The sequence below is a fragment of the Anas acuta genome, chromosome 3 (assembly GCF_963932015.1).
Source record: "Anas acuta chromosome 3, bAnaAcu1.1, whole genome shotgun sequence".
In the NCBI taxonomy this organism is placed as follows: Eukaryota; Metazoa; Chordata; class Aves; order Anseriformes; family Anatidae; genus Anas; species Anas acuta.
The window spans coordinates 66528235-66543440 of NC_088981.1; the positions used below are offsets into that span (position 1 = coordinate 66528235).

The following is a 15206-nucleotide window of genomic DNA, read 5'->3' on the forward strand; positions in this document are numbered from 1 at the left end:
TTAGTATGGTAAAATTTGAACAGAAATTGATATGAAATCCAAAGTGTTTTTTTTTTTGTTGTTTGTTTGTTTTTTCTATATTCAGAGTAAAACCCCATTTCTATTGGTCAAGAAATAAAAAGATATATGAACTGTGTATCTAATCCAGATGGCTCGAGGTTTGTAATTCAAGCACTAATTGCTAATTAAAAGAAACATTAACAACTTGACAAGAACCTGATGAACCTGAGCAGCCTGCTCTAATTTTGAAGTTAGTCCTGTACTGAATAGGATTAGAAGACCTCTTGAGATGTCTTGTAACAAATTATTGTGTTTCCAAATAGCAATATTGGAAAAGATTATTTTCAAAATGACGTATTAGCAAATTCCTTTTAAAAACTTTTTAGAGGAGTACAGAACTGCGTTCCACAGGTATGAAATATCAGTGGAAGTATAGGCATTAATAGGTGAAATCAGGAACAACACAGTGAAAAAGTATAGTCCAAAGCTTATAAGCCAATTGTAACAGATGTTTTTGTTATAAATACATAAATGTAAGGTTTGAAATACTTTTTTGCTGCTGATCAGTCTCTATTGTAAAGCTTGTGTTTGCAGGGAGAACTAGATCAGGAGAGACAACAGCACGAAGCAATGATTGCTGCCATGAGAGAAGAAGAAAAGTTCAAAGTTGACAGAATGGCTCGTGACTTGGAAATCAAATGGACAGAAAATCTTCGGCAAGTATTAAATTTTGTCTTTGTTTTCTTTTAATAAGAAATAAAGTAAGTATTAAGTACAAATGTAACAGCAAATGAAAAGTAAAACAAAGGTTTTTTTGGTATTATCTAAGCTTTTCCAGTTATTGCTAAGTTTTTATTTTGCATTTTAGTTATTTGACCTTTATTTTTAGACAGGAGTGTAATAAGCTTCGTGAAGAGCTGAGGCTTCAACATGAAGAGGATAAGAAAGCAGCTATGACTCAACTATTGCAGCTGAAAGAACGTGAAAAAAATGCGGCCAGGGATGGATGGCAAAAAAAAGTTGAAGATCTTTTAGACCAGGTAAGTATAGTCTCTTTGAGAATTTGAAGGCCATTACTATTTGGTTTCTGATGCATTATTACCAATTAGCTACATGAAATTGTTTGTGACATATGTCTTTGAAATGAAATTTGTTAGTGTAATGTTTTTTTAAAGGTAATCATTAATGAATGTTTTGAGTAATCCATGAAGATATCTTAAAATGATATGAATGTTCTTCATGCTAAATGCAAATAAAACTTTTTGCAGATTTTTTGGAGGCAGTGGGAGTCTCACATCTTCACTGAAAAACTTTGTGATTCTCTCTGCTCACCTACTCTATTGTAAATATTTACCCAAGCTAATTCTTTGAAGTTGGAGTTATCTTATGTCTTTACAGTACAGGCACTGTACAGGTCACTGAAAAGTCAAAACATCCCTCAGCTTCTACAATGTATTTCTTACAACTATGTCTTCTCTTAAGTAATTTTGGACATTATTTTGGGATAATTTTTTTTATAAATACTGGCTTTGTAATTGCAGCTCATATTTATCAACTCAGTTATGTTAGGTAATTCACAGAAAATACTTGCTTTGTACTTTTTCCAAACCATAAATGCGATAGTGCTTGTTTTGTTGTCTACGGTTTGAAAGAATAGCTGACAATGAACAAATACATTTTAAAGCAAAAAAAAAAAAAAAAAAAAAAGGAACTCATTAGATGACTGTGATTTCACGGTGCTGCTCTTCGGGATGGCTTTTATTTTGTTGTCTAATTTGAGAAGTTTAATAACTGAACGTGCACTTGATTACAGAGCTTCTTATATGAGCAGATAACAATGTGTTTTGCAGCCAAAGAAATTTAAGCTTTTAAAATCTTGTAGTCTAGGCTCATAAAAGCTGAAGGCTTTGAAAGTTGTTGGTGTGACGCTTTTTACAATGTGAATGTAATAAAGGAATTGAACTCATTTAATGTCAAGTTTCACTTACTTGTCTTTAACCAAGCTTCATTTGTTCTATTTACTTGAACCTGTGAAGTGCATTTTTTACATGAGAGTACAAATAGAGAGTGGTATGTTAAGCTTTCAGTATTTTTAACATGTTTCTCTTTTCCTTTTAAAAATACTGTAATAAATCTAACCTACAGTTTCAGAAAATGCATTTGACAAGCACAAGGTCCATTAAATTATTGGGAAGAGAGCAAAGTTCCAACTCATTTTTCTGCAGTTCAAACTTGTACATCTGAAGCATTTCCCTGGTCTATAGCAGCAGTACTATACAATGCTTTGTCAAAATAATACAAGAGCAAGGTCTACTGCTGTCTGCAAAATCATTTGTAAACTCTTAACTTGGCAGAAAATGTGGTCTGCCTATGCTCTTTATGTTTAGAAAGTGTCTGGAGCTTGACCTTTAGTTGTAGAAATGCTGTTCAGAAAGGTTGAATTCATAAATTAATTGCTCATCAGTATATTGCAGTATAGGGCATTCCAGAAAGTTCTAATGAACACTGGGGGGGGATTGCTTTTCTAAAAAAAAAAAAAAAAAAAAAAAAAAAAGTGTGATAATGTATATTTGACAGATACAGTTTAAAGGACTTGAGTATCATTTTTTGCATACTTGATGAAGGATGATGTCCAGTGTGAAACAGTGATAGTAATATGCTTTTTAATTTAGATAATAACTGTGTTTCTTGATAAATTTACTATGTGCTTCCATTCTTGTGGGTACATTGTTTTCTAATATGTATTGATGCATCTCATAGTTGACTGAAAATGAGTTACAATGAAGTATAATACCTAAATTGAAGTATTGGAATGGTTATGTAAGCAAGGTTTTGAAAAAGCTGGTTTTAATGAATGGAGAGAAGAAACACAGTGTATTTATTTAAACTGTAGAAAATGTTATAGAATACTGTGTTATACACACAGTATGCCCATTTTGGGGTACTGCAGATTGGGGCCGTAATAAATGAATGACGAGGGACAAATATAAATGGTGACAATATTAAAAAAAAAAAAAAAAAAGTTGAATCCAACAACTTATGTCCATAAAACATGCTAAGATATTTTTAATGTTACACTAATTGCCAAATTTCTGTCATATTCCAGTTGTTGCATATTTGATAGATGAGACCTAGTTTTAAATGAAGCAAGGTAATATTTTTGCTTTTATGCCAGTACTGCTAAGTAGTCTTTTATGGAATTGCATGTAGGATTATTGATTTTGTAACAGTAGAGTTTTGTTATGAGTAAAATAACTCCCTTGAGAGAAAACGCTTTTCAGCTGACCAGAAGTTTAAATGCCTTATTGCTGGTTGTAAAGCATCACTTAACATCTACAGTTAAATTTCTGGTTGGTAAGTTAATTGGATCAGTGTCTAAAGACCAAGTGCGTATCTCTTTTTTCTGATATGAGCAATGGTTGTTGAAGACATAAAAAAAGAAAGTGCTTTGCCTTTATTTTTTCTCCTGCAAATTTTACCAAGTACTTCTATATCAATCCATGAGGGAGTATCTTCATGAAATATGTAGCAAAATCAGATGTGCTGGCTCTTTTCCATTTCTCTTAGCTGTGGAATGCACTTTTAATGTTTTTTCTTAAAAACATTTTAGTGCTGAGAAGGCTTTACCACGAGCAAAATGGAAGAAATTTTCTTTTTTAAAGCATGAGTGTGTTCTCTGTTCTGCTGCTTCATGTTTTGCAACCTTCAATTTTGAGAATTTATGCTCAGTTCGACATGCATATATTCCTATCTATTCCTATCCTATCTATTTATTTCTATATTCTTTATAGAATTTCTATATTCTTTCTATTTCTGTAAACTGAACCAGGTAATATGATTGTGATGAACTTTTCTATGTTTAAGCAAATCCATGTATTGGTTCTCCTGTCTTCCTTACTTACCAGTAATACAAGTTCCAGTAAGTTGAAAGAAATTTTTATCAGTTTTTCCCCAATTCTGATGTATTTTCATACTATTATGTGACCAAGTATTAGCATGACATTATTTCTAACTTTGTTAACGTTTTGCATACAAAGATACCATCTTCTGTTAGTGGAAATAGTACAGTGAGAATGGACAAAAACATACTACATACACTTGGTAGCCCTTTATTGTTTGTCCCACTGCAAAGGTTTGCTACTGTTTTGAAAAAGGTTATGGAAACTTCATATTTGGAGTTTGTTTCTATTATGTTTTTGTGTTTTTTTTTTCCCTTTTTAAACAATCTCAAACATGAGAAACTTTTATTTATATCAAAGTAAAATATTTCATTCATGTAGATTTTATTCAAATTGCAATTTCTAGAAAAATTCATAGTCTTTCACAGAGTCTTAAAAACAAGTTCTGGCCACTGAATACAGTCTTTTTCACGAAACTGAATGCTGTAGAAAAGTCATAGAGCTCCTATGCCCATCTGTAAATGACTGTTGTCCAGTTTACTACCTAAGGACATTTATTGCTAGGTCTTTATTTGCCTGTTGTGCTTACTGACATGCATCCACATAAGCAAAATCAGGAAATGCTACTTGCTTTCCTTAGCGTGAGGATTAATGGCCTGTTCTACAGTCTTGGTAATCCTTGGCTTAGAAGATTTGCTGTTGAATGGATGCTGGAAATTTCTGCCAGAGAAAACCTGCGTATACTATATATCTGTTTCCTGAAGGAAGGAGGATTAACTTTGAGCACAGAATCATTTCATTCCTTTCACTTGATCTTCTCATGAACACACTGTGTAAATGTTTGTCTGTCAGAATTGGGCAGGATGTAAATTTCAAGAAACTTCTTTACTCTAACTCTGGTCATTCTTGTATTCAGTACTATCAGTAAGGTTAATATGACACCTAGTGGATGGTAAATGTCTCCCTGTAAGGATTTGGGGCAAAAGTTAAAAAGTACTTACAAATATGAAATGCAGAAATTCAAGAGAGTAAAAAGAGAAATCATACCAAGGAGGGGACCTAGAATGCAGTTCAGGATAAAGTTGCATGCCTCTTCTTTAATCTGTAGATATTTATGCTTGCTTTTTTGTTGTTTGTTTTTCAAAGAGGCACCACTACCTGCAGCTCTGGGAAACTTTTCACAAGTGACTGTAGCTCTTACTACTGTGGTAACAGGAGTCCCAGAGAATCAGGGGAGCTTTGGGAGTTCCTACCTAGGACCTCTGGTCCAGTTCCCGTAAGGACCCTGCCACTTAGCACTGACTCTCAGGAATCAGTACTCCTGTAATCTGAGTGGGAAACCTATGCTTTAAGCAAATCCAAATTTATTGTATGTGAGCATATGAATAATAATGCAATCCAGAGTCACTGAAGCCTTCAGAGAACTGTCTCTTGAGAGTATTCCCCCTTGTTTAGCAATTGTCTGTACTCTTTAATAACAAAGCCTTGTTCCAGGATCCATATTCCATGCAGAGATGTGATCCTGGAGTTTAGTTGGTGTTTTTATCCTATCCAGATTGGTCATTGTAGTTCTGTTTTCATTCAAACAAACATTCGTTTCAAACAAAAATGCATGAGATCCAGCCAGCTGTACTCTCTCTTTTTCTGAGCTTTTAGCTATGGTGGTGATTTTACTCTTTTGTTTAATAGATTCTGAATTTAACAGAGGAAATTCATTAAAGACAATTTAAAACTAAGAGCTACCCCGCAACAAAGACCAAAAAATCCCAGAACAAATCTGAGTTTTCAAAGTATCTTCACTGGGATATGATAGGAATACTAATAAATGTTTGCTTTGTTTCTCTGTTTAAGAATAAATGTGTTACTGGAATTCATTTTCATCTCTCTTTTGGTCTCATCTTCTTTTAATTTTTTCTCCCATGGTGTTGTGATTAGCTAAATTTAAAAGTACATCTAGTTTGTTTGAAATTGTGGTATCTTCATATCTAAAGAATCTTGTCTTTCTCATCATAAACTTTTAATTGGAATTTAATGATATCAGTTTTGGTTTGGAAGTATTTGAGTTAGTAAATCTGAAGGAGACTGAAAGACTTTTTAATTTTACCTGTCAGTGCATGAAAAGAACATTAAATTCTTAGTACAGTGTGTAATTAATGATGCATGAGTCATAAAGGAATTTAGCTTGATGTTTGGAGCTAACACTTCCAAAACTTGTAAATAGAAATCTAAACCAAATCCAATGGTAATATCATTCTCCAAATCAAATTTTAATTTCATTTGCATATATATTTTTTCCCTCAATATAAAACCAAGACTCTGGCAAGAACCTAGTTTTAAAGCATCTCTCTTAGTCTGTTTGCTCCAGAAGATAATTGCCCACAGGTAAGTACTAACCATCTCCATGCCTTTGCATAGGCCCAGGAACAGTAAAAATAGATGCTGGAATTAGTGACAAAGAACTTAATGGGTAGGACAACATTTGTTTGAGATTAGTAAGTGTATAAAACTCTAGGTAAAGGGCCTTTCTTAACAGATACCTCTGTGCTCTAGGAAATGCTAACCAAGATGCATGAATAATCTTTAAAATCCTGAAAGCATTATGATAAATAAGTAAAATGAAATGAAGCTCTAGTACCATTCAAAAAAATGTTAAAAAAAAAAAAAAGTCATTAGATGCAAATGATCTCTCTATTCAAAACTTTTTTTCCTTGACCATTGAGCCTGCAGTTTGTCATATAAAATGATCATAATCCAAAATTTAACAGGTAAAAATATGACAAAATACCTAATCATTTTGTTTATCAGCTTGACAGAATCCTACAACTAGAAAAGGGAAGAGCTTAATCTTTTTAAAACAACAGGATGCTTACTACCTTGTGTTGCCTGGACGCAGTATCTTCACTCAGGGTTGCAGCAAAACCAGGAGGGAATCAGGACTAATTAGATCTCGGAGATATTTATACATTTTAGAATGCCTCATATATACATCATTTTTCTCAGTAGAGAGACAGAGAGGAAGGGGAAGGGGCTCTAAATGCTGCTTTTTCTGATCAGCCAGACCAGGCAAACTTTGATGCAGTTTTTCCATTCCTAGTATGTCACGGGTCTACAAAATACTGAAGTAGGAAACATCTGCTTTCTAAATCTCTGCAATCACCTGTCTTGTAAGCAGCAGGCAGCCAGAGACAGTAAATCTGCTATAAAATCAGTCTTTCTCTTCAAACCAAAGAAATATCTCAAGAGAGTTTTGTTTATTATCATTATTTTTGGCTGGATAAAATGGACTTATGCCAAAGGTCCCTTCAGCTTCCTCAGTAGGCCCCTCAAAATAGTTTATTTTACTAACATCATATGGGTGCATATAGGTTTTCTTCCTCAAGAAGTTTAGCAGCATCAGAGGTCATTCTTAAAATGAGGCAATGATCTGGTAGTCTAGATCTGCTCTGATACAACAGATAAAGTTATTTTTCCCCACTTAGGGTTTCAGGCTTCAGCACAACGATTTCTGTTGCTGAAGGTAATTTTGAAAACTCAATAAACCATATACTGAAGTCAGGTCTTGGCATGATATGACATTAAAATATCTTCAGTAGGTACAGTGAGAAAGTTACATAACTCATCTTTGAGTGACATGAAGACCGATGCAGAACTTCATTGTCAAGCCTCTGTAATGTGGCTGAGGATAATTTTTAGCCAAGAGAAACAGCGAAATGAGAGAACTTCCACACATCCAGCAAACTAATGTCTTGCAGGAAATAGTGCAACTGAATGAAAAGAGAAAAGATCAGTGGTGCAGTAAAACTCCCTTCTTGAGGAAAGTACAACGATAAGATCACTTGGTATAACTTCATGGAAAGCTCAGCTCTTTTGGAGAGATTCTGAAACAGAGGTGGGAATACAAATCTACCATGTCTCGCATAATAGGTCTTTCAGACGTGTTCTTTAGCCCATAGTGATCAGTGGGTTCTAAAGATGCAGCATCCTCTATTTTGTTCCTCTAGGTCACTGAAGTTCTTCTCTTGGTTATATCTGAGGATTAGTTGTGTGTCTCCTGAGAAGACAATGCTTCTGAAAAAAAAAAAAAAAGGAGTTGGGGGGGAGACAGCAAAATACATGAAAGCAGCATAGCTAATAAATATAAAGATACCAAATAAATGTATGTATATCTGTGAAGCCTGACAGTTGAGCAAGTTTTTCTTATATTGCAATCATTTGTAATGGTCTTACTTTCTTATATTACACTCATATCACAAACTTTAAATTCCAACATGTAGAAATAAAGAGGGTGATAGTTAAATCCACGTTCTCTCTTTGCCCAGAGAAGCTGCGGATGCCCCATCCCTGGAAGAGTTCAAGGCCAGGTTGGATGGGGCTGTGGGCAATCTGGTCTAGTGGGAGGTGTCCCTGCCCATGGCAGGGGGTTGGAACTGGATGGTCTTTTAGGTCCTTTCCAACCCAAAGCATTCTATGATTTATTTCTCATCATTTTCTGATCACTTTTCTCTGTTGTAGAGTAAAGAGAGTTAATAATTACACCTCCATTCTTTTTGCTTCTCATCAGTTTTTCCCCAGGTTATGGGCCATACTGTAGATGCAGTCACAATGATGTTTGAATTTTTATGGAATTTCTTAATGTTTACACTGGACTTATTTTGGTGTTCTCCATTCTAAATGTGTCCTGAATCCTTTTCAATACAGAGCTGTGTATCATTTTATTGCTACACATTTTGCTGAATTCAATCCCTATACCTACATAACTATAATTTACTACTCTATCATGTATGCGTTATATGAAAAGTATTTACTTGCTAATAAAGGATTAAAATAATAAATGGCTATCAGATTTAGTGTTAATCCTAGTGCATCCCTGTTTGATTTAAGTGATGATTCACCTCTTACCAGTTTTTGAGATCTATCATAGAATTATTAAGGTTGGAAAAGACCTTCAAGATAACCTGGTCCAACCATCCACCTACCACCAATGTCACCCACTAAACCATGTCCCTAAGCACCACGTCCAACCTTTCCTTGAACAACCCAAGGAATGGTGACACCACCACCTCCCTGAGCAACCTGTTCCAACGCCTGACTGCTCTTTCTGAGAAGAAATGTCTCCTCATTTCCAACCTAAACCTCCTCTGGCACAACTGGAGGCCATTCCCACTACTCTTATCTATCACTAGTTAATTGTGAGAAGAGGCCAACCCCCAGCTCCCCACTCCTTCCTTTCAGATAGTTGTAGAAAGCAATAAGGTTTTCTGAGCCTTCTTCTCTCCAGACTAAACAACCCCGGTGCCCTTAGCCATTCCTCATAGGATTTGTTTTCCAGGCCCCTCACCAGCTTTGTAGCCCTTCTCTGGACATGCTCCAGAACCTTGATGTCCTTCTTGTAGTAAGGAGCCAAAAACTGAACACAGTACTTGAGGTCTGGTCTCATCTTTTCCTTCACTAAGATTGTATGAAAATACTTTTTGGGGGGAATTAAACTCTAATGTGATAATAAATTGAATAACATTAAAAAAAATGTCCTCAAGAATTGCTTCTGTGCAATAGCTTTTATCACTCAAGTTTGTAATCCTGTTGAAGAAAGAAATCATGTTTTCTTTAGCAGGGCTTTTTCCATTGTTATGCTGTCTGAAATTCACCTTATTTTCACACTTGAAGTCTTTCTTTATTGATTCTTATATCATCTTTTCTAGTCTTTTTCTTTTTTTCCAAGATTGATGTTTAGTTAGCTGCCTATAATTAAATGCTTTTGAATAGTGCCATGATATTTAGAGATGTGAAGTACTTCAAGATTTGTGAAATACTTATGTACTTGGGGTTTTGTTAAAAAGTAATAAGCTATACATTGAATGTTCCTGCATGTCTTTTTGAAAACCTAGGAATGTCAAGTATAAAAGCTCAACTTTACAAATATATTAAAATTATGTATATGTATATAGGTCTGTGCATGGTCTTCTTCCCACCCCTATAATCTTTGAATATTTCATACTTGCATACTTACATAAGACTATTACTGTTCTCATTTCACAGTCTTCAATGTGGGCTGCAGAAGGATTGCTTTGAGTCTCAGGTAGAAAGAAATCTGTAACAAATCCAAGTACTGAACTTAAATAGACAGTATTAGTCCAAAATCTTCACCAAAAATTCATTTTTCTTTTATCTTTTTTCCAGATCTAAAACTTTTAAACTTGGTGAAATCACATATATTAAAATGGCTAAAAAAATAAAATTATTATTTTTTTTTAAATTAAAAGCTCTCTTTATTCTGTTAGTGATAAGGCCAGTTTGACAGCAAAAAAGACCTTTTTTTTTTTTTTTCTTGGGAAATAAATGTTTTAATGTCTGAGCAGCAGGGGGCAATTTGTTCTTATTCATAGGCTAGAACTCAGAACATAGCTTCCAAAAGATATTTTTACTTGCAATTTATTTTCAATGGAGAACACAACTAAGGTTTCTACTTAATTAGCAATAAATAATTCCTGCTCTTAATAGCTTCCAACTTAAACAAGCAAGACAGATGGGAAAGGAAGCAGAGAAAAAATTGTGGGTTTGCTCAGGTTGGCACTGGCAAAATTATTTGTTGAAGTCAGAACTGTTACATGGCAGTCTGTTGTCTTGTTTCCTGGAGTATGATGCCTCCTAGTGTTACAGTCTTGATTGTAACTTGACTTTAATAATTTTAATAAGGTAATTTTGGATTTTCCACTATGATGTATTTTTATATTACTCCTTTTTGTAGATTCAGGAGAAGGAAAATATCTTCATTTTATATCTCGACAAAGTATTACCTAAAAGTTCCCAGGTTAAGTCTTCCAAACTGGTGTAAAAATACATGCTATCTCCTTGAGAAAGCCATCTTCTTGACCGACCTGTGCCAAAAGGAGAGATTGGTCATGCTGGATTTAAATTGTTTTCGCTTCATTTATGATGATTCTGTTGCGTGTGCACCTTTCTATGTAATTCGTGTAGATATATATATACATGCAGGCATTTTATATATTTATATATGAGTGATATATAAGAATTGTATAACCAATATTTTATATTGAACATTTATTAGTGATATATTTCTATTTTTGTTTTTCATTAATAATCAACACCGCTGTAAGGTGGTACAATAAGGAATTTTGATAAAAGCTTTCAGGAAAAGTCTTTTATTTGCCCATCTGTTTCTGAATTTTAAGAAAAAATACTTTAATATTAATATTTGTCTTCATTACAGACTAAAATTGTTTTCTGCCTTCCAGCAGTGAATTCTGATCTTTACATTCGATATGCTTGTGCTTTCAGAGACACAGCTGACTGTTGATTGAGTCCTTATATAACATACTTTCTAACAGTAATGCAAATTGGTGCACTTAATGGTCTCTCCCCAGAATTGCTTCCATAAAGGAGAAGAGAAAGCAGCTGGATAATTCCCAAAATGTTCAGCTCTATAATACAGGAGTCTATTGCAGCGTTATGTTGAAGAGATAATGCTATCCTGTATGTTCAAAGCCTAATGCAGGAAAATTGATCATTCTGTTAGGCGTTCAGTAGTTTATATGTGAAGTCAAAGCAATGTATTCATTTAAATTTTTTCCAAATGGTTTTCAACTTAGTTTTTCCCTGGTCATATTATAATTAATGTTCTATGTTTTACTCTCCCTTCTTTATCCTTTTTCTTTCACTTAGTTGTTTTCTGAATGTTTCCCTTTATTCCTGTGATCTTTTCTTCATAGCGGCACTGTCTCGGTGAAGCTTTGCATAAATCTATCAGCAATGTAAGTGATTTGCACTTACAGCTTGTAAATAGGGCATGTTTGCACTAATAAATTTGCATAACCTGTAATACTGCTTTAAAGCTTTAGCCTGTGAAATAGAACACGTAACAACATTTGAGAGGAGAACATGTTTGCCACTAGTTATCAAAAGCTTGTGTACTGCATCCATTCATCTGTGTAAATGTATATATCACTGGACATCAAACATTACATACATATTCATAATATAAGCAATATTTTTATGTCATCATTAAAGCAAGCAAGCTTGTGGGCAGCGCAAATGTGTATTGCAGAGCTTTCTACAAAGCATGAGATTGATGCTGTATTATAATTTGCAGTTTTGCGGTGCAAGTTATAATTGTAGCCAGAATTTTCTTTCTTTCTATTTATTTTTATTTTTTAAATTCTTAACAATATTTTTAATCTGCTGAAAACTTTAGATAGAAGTATTGGAAGTTCAGAGAACAGTATTCAGAGCTGTTTTCTTTTGAGTCTTCAATACAGTAATATGTAGAGGCAAAGCTCCAAAGACATGTAAAGGGATGCACTTAAGAATGTCTGTATGTGTATTATATAATCAAAACAGCACTTAAAATTATGTACCTTTTAATTTTTAAAAAGAGTTTTTAAAAATAACTCTTTTAAAACTATTGTATATGTTTTCAACAACAACAAAAATAAATCCTTATTATCCATTAGGGTAGTAGACTAATCTGACTTGGTTGTTAACTCTCACTGTCCTGTATTTTTTTTATAGTCTGTTGATGCAAATAGGCATCTCCAGAGATTAACTCATTTCAGTCTGTGGTTTTGCAGTCACTTTAATCTGGTGGAAGTGTGAACTGCTCTTGAGAAGGGTGTTCCTGATCTCTTCTAAGACAACTTCCTGACCAGATGTTGGACTTCTCCCAGACATTTCAGTTAAAATGTTTCATGCATTTCCAAGAAAGGAATTAAAGAAAACTGTTTTGATCTTGCTTAAAATGTTTATAAATGGTACAGTGTTAACTATGAGAATGTGGGTCAGGGACTTAAGTAGGAGAGAGATTTATCCTGAAGCCCAAAATATGCTTTTTCTTGGCATCTTCATAAAAATCCATATCAATTTGAATTGATTCCAGTCAATTCCATTTGAATGTTATCCTGACAGAGCAATGGTGAGAAACCTGAGGGACAGAAAGGAGACAAGGACAAATAAGACTGGACAGAACTTCTGTCTAGTATCTCAGTGTTTCTGTCACAGGTAATTGGAGGAGGGCTATCTAATTAAAAATTGTGGATTTCCCTTTATATCATTTTTTAAGCAGTAATTTGTATATAGCGTTCCCAACAAGTGCAAAGAATTGGACTGAATAATCTCTTAAGACTATCCTTACACATTCCTATGATTCTAAAAACAGTTAGGAAGAAAAAAATTAGCAAAAGAAGGGAAAAAGCAAGGGGAGAGATACTGGAGTACTGAATGGATTGAAGACGAGTAGCTAGAGCCAAGTTGGCATAGTGACCTTAGTGACCTTGGGGAAACAAGCAAACAAAAATGCATCCTGAGAGTTTATGGATGGTGGTTAAATAGGAACAGATATAACTGAAAGAAGTGCAGGAGTTGCCTAAACGCACAGAGAGAAAAATAGACCTCCAGTCAGGGTGGTTTTTTTGCTAGGTGGTAGTGTTGCAGAGAAAGAGTAAATAAAGGCTTACAGATGGAAAGAAGGACCAAAGTAAAGAAGAAAAAAAAAGGGGGGGGACCCTAGAAAGATAAGAGAAGAGACAAAGGCCCAACCGTGAATAAGGACAGATGGGGATGTGAGGAGATCAATGGAGAGTTTAGATAAAGTGCCTAGATTTTTTATTTTTTATTTCCTGGAGGAAAAAGACAATCATAGAATGGAATCATAGAATGGCCTGGGTTGAAAAGGATCATCTAGTTCCAACCCCCCTGCTCTGGGCAGGGTTGCCAACTGAGCAGGCTGCCCAGAGCTGAATCCAGGCCTTGGCCTTGAATTCCTCCAGGGATGGGGCATCCGCAACCTTGCTGGGCAACCTAATAGCACAATACATGAAAATACCACATACATGAAAATTCAGAGTTGACTATGCTGCCAGTGTTATGGTGCAAATCGATCTCATCAGTGGAGTGGAGTTCTGGGGTTGTAGAGAAAGAATACCACATGTAGTTGCGTTATTGGCTTGCTTGACCAGCATGGCATGGCAACCCTAGCCACGGTATGCTGAAAGGAATCGGCTGAGTAGTGGTGAGGATGTTGAGCAAGCTGGAATGCCATGACACAAGAGAGAATTTTTTTTGCATAGTTAAGTAACAGGTTGAAAGATACGAATTAAATACAGTATTACCACAGTGAAGTTAGATGATCAGTGGAGTTCTACAGTTGTTCATTATACTTTCTTTTGCAGATTTCTTATAAAAAAAAGAAGGGGGAAAGTTTGCAGCTAATACAAAGTTATTCAGGGTAAGAAGGACAAAAATGGTTGAAGACTTGTAGATTTGTAAAAAGCCAAAGGGACTCAACAACAAAATTACAGATGAAATTTGGTGTAGATAATTGCAGTGATGCATAATGAAGAAAAAAACAAATTCTAACTTATTGTATTAAATGATGAACTTTGACTTGACAGTTACAACGAAAGAGAGTGATTTGGGGATACTGATATACAATTCCATAAAAATATCACCTCAGTGCTTAGTAACAGTCATACAAGCCAATAGAACATTAGGAATATAGCAAAGAAAAAGAGAACAAAGTCTGTAAAATCATGCCACTATATAAAAGCAGAGTTCACCTTCATCTTAAATACCTTACCTTCTGGCCACCTAATCTGAAAAAGAAATAGTAGAAAAGAGGCAAAAGTAGGACAAATACGATAATAGCTATGAAATAGCTTTCATACAAGGTGTGACTCAGTAAGCCAAAACTGTTCTGTCTAGAAAAGAAAGTAAGGAGGGATATGATGGGAATCTACAGAAAGATTAGTAGAATAAATGAAAAAAGGAACTTCCAACTTCCTTCTATTACAGGTGTAATATGCATGTCTATTGAAATGTGGGAATTACCACAGGTTTTTGTGGTTCCTACAAGCTTACATTGATTCAGATAGCAGTTGTATGTAATGGATCTTTCTGCCATGAATTTGTCCAAAAATACATCCCGAGGTTTAAGAAATAGCATCTAGTAGATGCTAGTAGATTTTAGAGTTATGATCCCTACATTTATGTCTTAGCCTGGGTAAACAGGGTTGGCCATTTCTGGAGTGTGACCTCTGGAGTCAAACCTCGTGACTATGTGATTTGTATGTCACATTTATATTTAATGTAGCCGGTAGAAGGTTTTGCGTGTATAGTTCAGATTACAGAATGCAGTGTAGGCCTTTGCATAGTTCTTCACTTAGAAATTCAGCATTATTTGAAGTAAAATACTGTTGATATAGGTTGCATGGAAGCTAGTGTATATATCCCCAGAAACAAAGACCTGGTGATTTTTAAGTGCAACTAGCCGTGGTCATTTCATTCAAATTATTTTGC

At 34.7% G+C, this 15206-nt stretch overlaps 1 protein-coding gene across 13 annotated transcripts in view; it reads left to right on the plus strand.

The window, feature by feature from the left end:
* FAM184A (family with sequence similarity 184 member A) overlaps positions 1 to 15206 on the plus strand; it is a 74228-nt gene that overhangs the window by 37916 nt on the left and 21106 nt on the right. For 9 of the 13 annotated variants that reach the window (XM_068677592.1, XM_068677594.1, XM_068677601.1 and 6 more), the window contains exons 8-10: positions 595 to 720; positions 894 to 1040; positions 11627 to 11668. In XM_068677592.1, coding sequence (XP_068533693.1) covers positions 595 to 720; positions 894 to 1040; positions 11627 to 11668 — 315 coding nt within the window. The remainder of the gene's footprint in view (positions 1 to 594; positions 721 to 893; positions 1041 to 11626; positions 11669 to 15206) is intronic. The other 4 variants (XM_068677593.1, XM_068677596.1, XM_068677599.1 and 1 more) reach the window with 1 other exon arrangement.